This window comes from Rhyacophila brunnea, unplaced genomic scaffold (assembly GCF_057557595.1).
Source record: "Rhyacophila brunnea isolate RB1 unplaced genomic scaffold, BYU_Rbru_1.0 scaffold_8, whole genome shotgun sequence".
NCBI classification, from domain to species: domain Eukaryota; kingdom Metazoa; phylum Arthropoda; class Insecta; order Trichoptera; family Rhyacophilidae; genus Rhyacophila; species Rhyacophila brunnea.
In genome coordinates this window covers 30,259,710-30,272,534 of record NW_028233350.1, presented here as the reverse complement: position 1 = coordinate 30,272,534, position 12,825 = coordinate 30,259,710, and the positions used below count along the sequence as shown (strand labels likewise).

General features: G+C 36.4%; 1 protein-coding gene across 1 annotated transcript in view; it reads left to right on the top strand.

The window, feature by feature from the left end:
• LOC147064130 (fat-like cadherin-related tumor suppressor homolog) overlaps positions 1–12,604 on the top strand; it is a 1,128,183-nt gene extending 1,115,579 nt beyond the window's left edge. Inside the window, exons 40-42 of the mRNA XM_085959043.1 lie at positions 4,758–5,030; positions 8,122–8,316; positions 10,903–12,604. Of these exons, the coding sequence (XP_085815169.1) occupies positions 4,758–5,030; positions 8,122–8,316; positions 10,903–11,024 (590 nt within the window). The 3' untranslated portion in view covers positions 11,025–12,604. The remainder of the gene's footprint in view (positions 1–4,757; positions 5,031–8,121; positions 8,317–10,902) is intronic.
• The last annotated feature ends 221 nt before the right edge of the window (positions 12,605–12,825 follow it).

Genomic DNA, 12,825 nt, shown 5'->3' with positions numbered 1-12,825 from the left:
ACACGCTTCTCGCTCCGGCGGAAAAGAATTACTTTTCGTTGGAGCGAGAACCCGCCGCGTTCAACTACAACGCCGTCTTTGCGTCAGTCACCGAGTTCGATCTCCACATCACTCCGTGACCTGTCAACGTCACGATGTACGGTACCAGGGCATCCACTGCCACATCCAGCACCATGGAAGAGGACACCGCATCTGGGTACCAAAGCATCGACGACGACAGCGCACCAAGACTCACCAGTCGCATCACCGATTTCATCACCTTGGCCCGATGACAGCTGCCCATCAACGTCACAGGACAGTTCCGACAGCGGCCCCATCAGACTTGGAGCCCCGGAGAGTCCTGACTGCAGCATCATCAGACCCAGCTCGCCTGATGACTCCGACAACCCAACCTGGTCGTCATCAGGAGCTGTCAACTTCCACCAGGTGATAATCGCCAGGTTGGAACGACTGGTCGCCGGACTACGACGTGTAGCAGCACTAGACAACACACACCAAGCAGCCAAGGATTCACATCCTTGCGCCCGTCAGCCACGTTCATCCAGCCGCCAGCGCAGCCGAATCACCGGAGCCCTGTGGACTCCTCAGCAAATCAGGAGGAGGCAGTTCCGGTGCCGCCAGCAGCTGGACCAAACACCACCAGCGTCACGACGGAGAGCCCAAGGCAGCCCGCTTTGGCCACCGTCGCCCGCCGGTTGGTGTGCGCAGACGGGATGCTAACTTCGCCCAGGCAAGTTTAAGGTTTTTTCCTACACACGTACATACGCAATTAACATAGTACAAACCCACGCATTTAAATTCATTGGCAAACCTAGAATCCAACCCGACTTTCATCCCTAAGGCAATTTTACTCGAAGAAGCTATTCTAAACAATAGATAGTTTTCTGATGATGAGTAATTGGCTTAGGCGACTTTTGATATTTCCACAACCCTAGACTTCTCATTCAATCAAACATTTTTGCAAACCGCTCAGTAGTTCAATTTTGTTCTTTCTTGAACTACCCCCACTGCTTTCTGTTATACACATACAGAAGATATGTTCTAACAGAGCAGCCCTCTTAGCCCTGTGAAACTCACTCACAGCTAAGACGCTCCTTTCCTCACTTCTGCGGACATCGCAAGTTGGAAAACGCAAACGCAAAATGTTTCCATTGACTCCTCAAGTTTACCCGGATCCATATCAAATACAAGTCTCAACATTGATTCTACCAGCAATGTACATACCTACATTCATTTGCCCCAATTCATTAAAGTGCCATGTACATGTTCATTCAGTATACACAAAACGCAAAACAAGGAAAAACCTAAAGCAAACCGAAGCAAGTTTCAAATTTCAACTCAATACCACTGCAAGACAACCAGCGTACATTCTCAAGGAAAATAAAACAATGGAACAGCCTGAGAAAAATCCTGACACCGTGAGAGCTCGTGTTACCCGATACGGCAGACGTGTCCATTTTCCAGACCGTCTCTAGGCCAGTGGAGCAAATATCGGTTAACAACATCAGGCACGAGCCAAACAAAGCAATCGGGGTCGTGTTTCAAAACAGCACGCGGAGTCTCCGATTTCAAAACAGCAACGTTAGCGATGGCAAGGACACACATCGACCTAGAATGTAGGTCAGTGGCGTACGCAATATTTAAAATGCAGGCATAAACAATTTATTCACAATAAATACGGATAACTCAACTGGATTATTCAGTATTTTACCATCATCATCACCAGGAGACACCAGCATACGAAAATGGGTGCACAACAGACAAAGGAAGAGATCATCGTCGCACAGACTGCGTCGGGCGGACCAATTTCCAACGACACGTCGACAGGCCAACTCTCGTGGGCAACGCTTGCCTTGATTATCGTCATCATTGCCGCAGTTTCCAGCTACCTGCTATGGACAAATTGCAAAAAGCACATCACCAAAAGAGTCATCAAGGACATGAGAGCAGACGTCCCGGGATGCAGACCTCCGCAGCATCCACCGAGACAGATCTGATTGGACCTTCAAGCGACCACCTCTACCTACTTTCATCGCGATCTACGTGCTGCATATCGCTGGAAGGGGGGTGTGAGGGTGGAAGGAGTCCGCAGACCAGTGAAATGTGTAAATAGCAGTTAAGACAGTTAAGAAAACCTAAAAATTACAACATTTTAATAATTCAATATTTTTAATAATCAGCAAAACACTGCCGTGAGAACGGACATATGATCGCCTCCCGCCGGCTGAAGAAATGCTTACGTGTCGAATGTCAGTTGTCGCATCACAGGAATGAACGAGTAAACAGTGCATTCCTGTCATTGTGTCGTGTGAAATCCATTGTTGGACTGATAACGTTTGTACCTTAATCAAATTTCGCAGACAAAATCCCAGGAATCTATCCGCAGTGTGGGAACAAAACAATAAATTTACCCACGCTGTGGATAGCATTTTCTTTGTCTACTTTCAATATAAAAACAGACGTGGCAATCCAATAAAAAATCAGTACCTTAAATTCGCTCGTCTTAATAACACGCCGCTCGCTTCAACGTTAAAATAACTTTTATCACAAACACTATCGTCGTAATCTAATTTATAAACCTTGTATTATTCAAGCTGTAAATTGAATTTGTAATTTGTGTTAAGGGATAATAAATTTGGGGAATTACTTTTATACGCATCAAAACCTTCTGATTCTATTCATCACCTACCCCTCATCACACCAATCCCTTGCCAAAACTTTCTAAACATAATGTTGGTACATAATATAATCTATAATGGATTACCTATATTTGAAAAAATAATAATTTTTCAATCGAAATTATAAAAGTACAGTACTCTCTCAGTATTCCGCCACCCCAAAAACCAGACAAGTGTCCAATTGGTGAAAGTGGCGGATTATAATTAATAGTGCATACCAATGACATTAATATGGACGAAGCATCTAGAAAATAAAATGACACTCACTTTGTGCCGGGTCTGCCGGATGGCGAAATTCATATTTTAATATCGGTATCCTACGCTCAAATGAACATTCTGCTTGCAAGCGGTCTGGCGACACCGCTGGGTCTGCCCATACAAGATTTCTGACTGTCGGGTTTCGACTCCACCGTTATTATTGTGTTACAAAATGCCAATGTGCCTAGTTAAAAATTGTAAAAAAAATCTACTAAACACTCCAAGAAAGATGGGATATCACTTTTCATGTGTTAGTATTATTTATAAAATGCCATTTTAAGATATTGATGAATGTTTATTCAATGCATTTGAATGACAGAAACCATTGGACAGTCGCCTGTGATGCGCTGGGCTCACTTGCGTCTAATCTCCGAGAAGCCGTAAGTAACCGAGAATCTGTTTCTAACGCAATGAGTCATGACACTAATACGCCATTACAATAAAGGTTATATTACTATAAATTCTCGAAGCTTGTATCGCATAATGGAAACGGATACGTCATATGGTCACGTGACATCTACCTATACATCTGTGAATGACTTTCATGCACAATTTCTCGTGCGCGCCGGGTATGAAGTGAGTTGTCCATTTAATATGTCATTGGTGCATACATACAAAATATGATAGAAATTAAAACAAGTATTTCGTAAAAATAGTTCTTCTGAGAAATTTGTACTAGCAAATTACAGTTTTATTTATAATCAAAATCAAGTACTTACTTATTTACTATATTATACATACTTATAAACTAAGTTTATAAATATGTATTAAACAAAATGTTAAACAGTAAATCGCTTGACACAACCAGTTGTTCAGTGAGGCAGATATTCTTGAATGGCTTAGGATTCCTGGCTTTCCCTATGACCAAAAGCTTCAGTTTGTGTTGAAGCTCGGCATAATCGTGATGCTGTCCTTGGGCACTTTTCTCCCTGGTACATTACTTTCTTCGCAATGAACGTATGTAAGTTTCCAAAATAAACCCGTCTCATCTGCGTTGTATACTTTTACGCGGCGGACTACTGAATTTGACAATCGAATACCGGAGAATTATAGAGCTTGATGTTGTGATTTCAACTAGTAAAAATAACGGCGGAATATAGTAGTTGTCGGATAATCGAGTGGCGGATTACTGAGAGTGTACTGTAGTATGAAAAATACGAGAAAACTGTAATTTACACGACAATTTGAATGGCAACTCTAAAAATGGGTACGAAAACTGATGGAAAACCCATCCCTGTCTCGTCTCCGTTTCGGTTTCAGTCAGTCGCGTCAGATTTGCATTTACACATCAGTTTAACTGACAGCTCGACTGAAATGGAGACTAATCGGACAGCAAAACTGATTGTTTATGAGCACCTTTTATACTTACGTAATTTATAAGATATCTATATTTATGTGTTCGTAGTTGCTGTAGAACTGAAATTCAATACTAAAAAATATAATTATTTTCCAAAGCTTCTAGAATATACTGCTCTTCTCATATACCTACTCATTTGACTGCTTCATAATATAGGTATTTTTCGACTTCCAAACATTATATAAAAATATTAATACTTTCGTTTAAATTCACTGATTATTTAAGACATTCATATTATTGAAAAAACAGGTTTATCGAACATCTTATGTAATAAAAATTGTTTATTATGTTCATTTTGTAATTCGAAATAATCATAAGTCGAACAATACCCGTATCGACGATGCATCAACAGCTTATCAAAATCTATGTACTAATTTGTCTGTTATTAACAAATAGTTGCAAACATTTTTATTGATCAAAGTTTTTCCGAACATTAAATAATAAAACACGTCTGGATCTGTCAGGTTATCACTGGGATTGTTCAGACTGGTGCAACGGAGTCGGCGGTCCGCAGATGCTTTCGAACATCACTGAAGTGCCGGGAAGCGAGGTTCCTGACTCTTCCAGCTTCCACAGCAACGAGAGCAACGAGTCCAGGCAGGAGAGGAACTCACTTCCGATGGCCAATAATCAAAACGGTGTTAACGAAATGACTCCGCTCAACGAAGAAGAGTCCTCGTACGCCGGAGACGAAGACGAGGGCGACAACGCTGATGACCTCTATGAATTTAGCGGAAGTAAGAAAATATTTATTTATGTTGAAAACGCTCAGATTTAACAAATTGTTATTGGAAAATAATTAAGTTAATCCCTAATCATTTAATTTGAAGACTTGTTCTAGCTTATTATGTATCGTTATACTGTCACTCAAACATTAACACCTTCATACGTTGTATAGTTGGTGGTAGCAGTTAAGTGTAATAATATAATGTTATATTCATGGCCCGCACATCCTGAAGCAGGCCACCAGGCCACTGTGTTTGGTGGGCCCCCCAACATATCGCTAAGGTTCAGGACAGTGTAATGTTCTACAGTAGTTTTCCCCATATAGTATTCTGTGGAACTCCAGGTTCCGTGTAAAATTTAATAAAGGGTATTATTTATTATTGTTGGCACTCGGCATCATATTATAAAGCACTGATCCTGACCCTCTTTTGTGATAAGTAACATACGACCATTGGCCATATTAGATAGTCATAAAACATGCTAAAAATAAATATGAAATTAAAAATCACTTGTGAAATAGAGTCGCAGGCGACTTTGTTTACTATTAGAGCAAATTTGTGGTGTGTGTTTATCTCACTCAACTGGTCGACTTGCTAGAGCACTGTCAGCCCCCCCCCCCCCCCTTTGTGGGGGCCATGGTTATATTATACACTGGGTGACTGGTGGTCTGAACTGGGCTGAAATATGTAAACTTTGTCAGGTGACAGTATTGATAATAATGTCATATTGACTGAAGGCTATTCTTTCCAGTGGTATGGCCATTTATGTATTTTTTTTCAAAAATCAACTGCAATATGTGAAACATATGTGTATAAAAACACAGTATTATTGAGAAAAGTTTAAATCTAAAATTTATATTAATAAAAAATGCTGTGGGTGTTATGAAAAATATTTTGTTATTTGTACATGTATAACTTGTCATATTTTCATTGAATAATGTCAAAAATTCTGGACATTATCTACTGTAAGTATGATTTGAACTTGAGGCCTTCAATAGTGAAGATATCATATTCATGTTAAGGTATCGATTAAAGTAGCTAATTGTGTATTTGAAAATTGTAATTGTTTGGTTATTATTTGTACAAAACCTTTTAAATTTCTGTATAGATTATGATATGACGATACCACAACATTCGACCAATTATCACGGTGACGGTTACATACTGTAAGTACGCCTGTAGTCTGAATGAGTGTGGTTCTATAAGTCCCGTTGTTTGGCATCTACTCTTCTTCTTCTCCAGTTTTCGGAAATGAACCATTTTCCTCGTAATAAAACTACGTACATACTACATCATCCTATCTTGACTTGACTCTTTGATGATTTAATTGGAGCCAATTGAACGAAATCGTCACGCAGATTGCAAGCTTGTTTAATTATTAACTTACTGTCAAATTGCAGGCTTTTGCACTGTCATAGATACTAATATTTCCAATGCGATCAATGTTGGAGATATTCTTTAAAAATTGCATGGTCCGATTTTACTTATTTCCATTTACAGTATGTGAGTAGTCACTAATCGTTTTCCCTTTATAATTCTGTCATTATAAAGTTAAGTATATAAGTGTTATTAATCTTTTAATATTTATCATTGTCAAAATGAAATCCCACGGCAATTGATGATAATGAATAAAATATCATCTTATTAACATTCTCCACATCAATATCGATTGAAATATAAATTAATTGCATGACATATCGATAGACTGTTTTATTTATTATTAATGATATGTTTTCTTGTGTTTTTGAAAAAGTTTAATTTAATAAAATTTAACAGTGTGATATAAATTTTAAACTACATCAATAACAAATCAATATGTATGCAGTTAAATATTCTTATTTACCTTGACAAAACATCTGTTGTATTTTTGAAATTTACAATGCAAATAAAGCTGTGTCAAATAAATTTAAATTAGGAGTTTTGTAATAATTAGGTACCTATTGAATTGTCAAACAGTTCATTAAAGAATTTATAAAAGTTGTAAAAAGTTAAATGAAATACATTTTCCTCATTTCATTAATTCTTCAGACTTTCTTGCACTTGTTTATTAATCTTTATGTATCCCCTTGGGCTTTAACCGATTCTATGCCTTCAGCGAGTTTACTCGCTCTATGAAGCTGTGATTGACAGGCCGCACATACAAATTTCCCGAGTTATCTCGTTCGACTTTAAACAAATTATTTGCCATTGTCGATTGATTTGCATAATCTAAAAACTTGAATATACAGTGACATCTGTTTGAATAATTATAAAATACTAAGCCACAAATTATCAATATTATAGTGATTTTAGTAAGAGCTTCGCTCTATATTCAACGTGAGTCATTAAAAATCTGCGGCCTGTTTGATACTGCCATAGTAATATCGTGAGATATGGAAAAGGTTAAGCAAACTAAAATTTTGAATCAGGTTTCATTTTATGACATATAAATAATGTTATGAAAGATAATACAACTGATCAGGTTGTAATTGAACAATGAAGTGATATTTAAAATAAAATCAGTTATTAGTACCAACTGTAAGCCTCGACAGAGTTGGGGTTGTATTAATGGATTGGTTTTACAAGAAATAGTCATTAGCAATGTGATCGATCTTTTAGGGTTTTTGCATTAGGTCATGAATTAAATGATTTTTTTTTCACCCGTCGAAGGTTCAATGGCTTCTTATTTAAACAAAAACAACCGCTCTACCCACTAAGCCAACATGAGTGCTGAAGTGGAGCATCGGAAAACTATAAAATCTTTCAATTTAATACTATAGATTATGTGCCATTCTGTCTAATGTTTGCAGGTAATACATCATATGTATTTAAAGACAAAAAAATTGAATCAGTTATGGTTGGTATGGTGAAAATATCACTTGTTCTATGAATGCATGATACTTTCAAATTTTAATTAGTCTTAAGACACCATGAGGACGTCCAGAGAACAACTATATTATAATTTATTAATTTACTTGTTTTGCATCAACAGCTTAATCAAAATTAATCAAATTAATTGAAAACACTGTATAATTATATTTTTACACATTTTTTCTACAACTTACTAGAGTATAATAGTGGTTTTTTTAATCCATTTAATTTATATGTAATTCCATGCGTTTAGCGGCCAGTTATCTGCGTCACCCGAACACGTACCTGCCACGCTACGTCCACAGCTCGACGGAGGGAGAGACTGGAGCCGAGCAAGAAGCCGACGGCGATGGGGACATCCCGGTGGAGCCTTATGGCTTTCCATCAGCACGAAGGAGACAGAGCTCTAGAGATAACGACATCGGTTCTGTCCTCACATTGCTAGGAGGTAGGCGAATTACGTACATAATTATTATGTTTTCTTTTCATCATATAGTTATCTTTTAATTTAATGTGGTTATGATAACCGAACAGTGGATTAACTATCCATGATGAAAAAGAATAAAAAAAATTACACAAAAATCATAGCTTTTTCTGTTTGTGATAAAGTGCTAAAGCGTCAATGATATTGAGCTACTTTACAAGCTGCTTGTTGGCAAATTTACAATCTGCCTGTAAAGTCGCCCAGTGTAATCATCGAACAAGCTAACAAGCAGATTGTAAACACTACCGAGAAAAGTTGAAAGCCGGTCAACTTTACACGCTACACGCCGGCGTGTGGGCCTACTGCGTCTGCGCTGTAGAGCGATGGTAGGGACATCCCGGTAAAAAAAGAACTACTCGTTTTGACATTTACCGTTTTGACGTTTTAAAATGGAAACATTATTCGGCAAGCATTTTACGTTCCACTTCATAGCGCTAGTACCCGATAAAAGTAAACAACAACACAATGTTATGATTTCAACTCGCTAGTTTGTGTATATTATCTATGCTTTTTTACGTATATTATCTATTGTCTATGATCTGCAATTACTGTCAAAATATTCGCTGGCTTGTGGCTTCTCAGCGAATGGAAAATTTTGTGTGTCATCATCACAATCGCAGTAGCTGAATCGCCCACTTTAAAATTCGCCATCAAACAGCTTGTAAAGTAGCTCAATGTCATTGACGCTTAAGTGATACAATATTATTATTATATTTGTACAGATAACTAATTTCTTGTTAGAATCATGAGTAGTTAAGTTGGTAGGGGATTAACCAGGAAATTTATTATTAAGGAAATTGAGAGTCAACTATGTATTTACTCATTTTCTCCTTAGATTCTTTAGAGAACTCTTTAATTGACTTTGTACCCTTAAAAGAATTGATATAGTAAAACCTCATTATGTAATTCTAAACTAAAGGGTCTAAAATTTAAAGAAGTCGAATTACAATTCATTCAAATTGAAATTTCAAGTACCTAAAACAAAAGTATGTAAGTACAAGTACCTATGCAATATAAATCATTTCTTTTGTACTATTATTGATTTTAAATAACATGAAAAAAGGATTACCTTCTACGATTTCTGCACCCTATTATGCTCCAGTATTAGCAAGCTCAAGCACCCTTTTTTTGGGTTCATCTCCACATGTCACAATTTCCGCCAGTGCGTAAATCAATTTATAGCTGTGGGACAAGGAAGTCAGCCAAAGCAACAGAATCTTTGAGGCTGTGCCACAAGGGTACTCAGAGTGTTGCACCCTCTCTCTGGCAGCATCCACGTGACGCGCCTCTTCCCTTACTGAGGACTGACGTGTCAGCTCATGAACTCGAATGATTGTAATGCAGTATACCCCAAAGTACTACAAAACAATTTTTAAATGAAGGGTTGTAAAGATAATAATGAGAATATCGAATTCTACACTAATTTAATTGATATTTAGAGAGAATTAAGCGTGTTTATGAAAGGGTTTCTAGTGTATATTATATTATATGCTGACTTTGAAAAATTATAATTTACATAACTTATAGTTTATCAGACTGAAGTGGTTTAGTTATCGGTTTATAAAGCAGTGAAGATAGTCGCAAGTGACAGTCAATTTTCTTGTTTCATTGACAATATCGAAACCAAAATTTCAATAAGAATTCAGTATATAGTAAACTCCCGATGTATGGAATATCCGGTTTGCATATTATATGGTGCGGTGTACACAACAAAAGCTCTTAGGCTCTCCTCCCACGGAGTAACCGAAGTCCGATGGAACTGAAACTAGAATTCCAACCAGTATTTAGTTTATGTATTTCAATGGCGGCTCGCTGACGGCGAGACTGGAATCTCTCAGTTTCAAAACGGTCGCGAAGAGACGCGACATGCTAGTCGCGCGGTCTCTCAAGTTTCCAGTCACCGTAAAACAGTGGTACCAACATCATTAGATTCGGTGAAAAATCATATTTTCTTACCAAAATTGGTAGTACTGCGTAACACAAGTAACTTAACTCGCGTAAATTGAATCGCTCGAAGACATTATTTATTAAATATTAATCGGAAAATTGAAATATCCTAATTGTATTCGAGTAAACGCAGCAGCGTGCGTGTTGTCAGTTTTTGTACAAAACAGCCGAGTGTCCAGTTTGACAGTTTGAGATTATGTGATTATTATTTCAAGTGAGTTTCAGTAGCGCCGTGTGCGAAGCATCACATTGGCCAGTTTATGAGTTCCTTCACAAACCAGTTACGTCAGATTTCAGTTGCGCCGTGGGAGGAGGGCCTTAGGAAAATTCAAATTGCTATTAGATAATCATTAAAAGATTTCTGCAAACAAACCAAGATTTTCTTAATAAATAATGAGTATATGTAATATGTTAAAATAATTGTCTGCTTTACAAATGTATAATATTATGTATCTAGTATTTTAAAAAGAAAAAAAACCATAGTTCGGATTATCCGTGTTTTTCGTCTATTCGTGCCGCCTCTCCCCACCATTAGACCGGATAACCGAGAGTCTACTGTAAAGAAAAATTATTAATCGTATCTCTTTATCTTGTCTGTTGCAGAAGAAAGAAATTCGCTTATGGGCCGAGGATCTAATAGTAACCTATCGTATAACCTGTGTGAAATTGAAAGTGAAAGTGAATATGACATGTGCAAGGACGGGGTACAACACACGTCGGTGTGACGAAGGTTGCTTGCCTTCCTGGCGACAGGGGCTTCCTCCTAGGCTCGTCTGAAACCTCGCAGACATTACAGTGAAAGTGCGAACGTGCCGTTGACTTAAAAACCTCTCCGTTGTTGTATTAAAATACGTGTCAAAATCGTAGAACAGTGCCAGTTGCCTTAAATATTATAATATGTGGTAATTAAATAAAAAAAAGTATCAAAAATAATTTTGATGAATAATAATTGTGATTTTTAGGGCTCGGAGTATTTTTATTTTTAGCAGAATCAAACTAATCAAAATTTACGTTTTTTTACCTTGTCTTTTTTATAATTTCGTCAATGCACACAAATCTGACAGTTGACTACGTAATGACAAATGAATTCCAATTCAATATAATATTCAATTAAAACAGCATAACCTACAAAACAAAATTTTGAGGGAGGTAAGAAACATCTTTGTAGTATTATCTTTTTAATATTTCTAAAATACATTACCAATTCTACGCTGCACATGTCAACTGCTGTAAGTTAGAGATGAAACAGATATATTAACCTCTTTTTAGAATTTTTAACAAACACATAGAATATAAAATTTCATGTCTAATTCATTTCCTTCTCCAATCTAAGGTTGGAATACTATCGCAGTTGTTTCTTCTTCGAATAATTGAATAGCATTTTTTTATATTTCCATTATCCAGCTAACCAAATTATCATTCATTCTACACACGAGTGCAACTTGAAAGTCATGTTGTAATTTTTAACCAAATCTTCTATACCTATCATGATTTTGATAAGTATTCTGATGCTATTGTAAACTGACATGTCTCTCTACAGAAAATTGATTTATCGTGTAGGTATTGAATTATTTCATTTTATTAGTGTAATAATTTATTGTAAATTGTGGGTTGGTGTGTGTTTTTTTTTTTTTAATAAAACTTTTGAAACCAGAAAATCCCGAGCTCTAGTTATGATGTATAAATATGAGGGATACAGAGAAAAACTGTAAATTCTAAATGTATGTATGTAAGTATTTATTGATAGGTATTAACTATATGTTAGTCTAACATATGTAGGCGATATTTTTTTGAATTTCCAGTAATTGGGGCGAATGAGAGCGTCTGGACCAATCGGGTAGTATATTAATTAACGATAAATGAAATAATTTGCTGCTATCACTTAATAATTAATTAATCGATTAAAATAACAATATGTAATTTGTCAGGAATTAAATATTATTGAAGATGTGGTCGTATTGCGTTGTCCTGATAAAAATAATGGTGCTCAGAATTATAGTGTCATATCAAAGACTTCATAATTAAGATAATCATGTGTATTTTTAAGTATTCCTGCTTAAATTATTATTTTAATATTTTTATTTTCTTTTTATTTTTTGTGGTTAATTTTTTTTCAATTAACTGAAAACATCCTATTTGTATGTGCATTTTATTAATTTTATTTAAACGCCAAACTTTCCTGTGTCTATTTTTATTACTGTTTTACTGACTGTGCTATGTTATTATTAATATTTTTTTAATAATTTTGTATTGACCTTTTTTATACACTTTCTTGACTGTAAAAAAAATGTATGCGGACGGCATTCTTAATTTCTTAAGAATCCCAACCAAAATGTAATTAAATTGATTAATTCAATTTTTGTCTTTTATTCATTCATCCTACCCTATCCCAGGGGTCAGCAGCTTGTCAAGTGAGACGAGCCAAATTGTCAAGGAAACAGGATAACAAAGGTACCAGAGAGCCGCATATATGTGTCGCTAAATTTCAAAACCCGCTATAACACCTTTTTGAAATAATTAAGATAT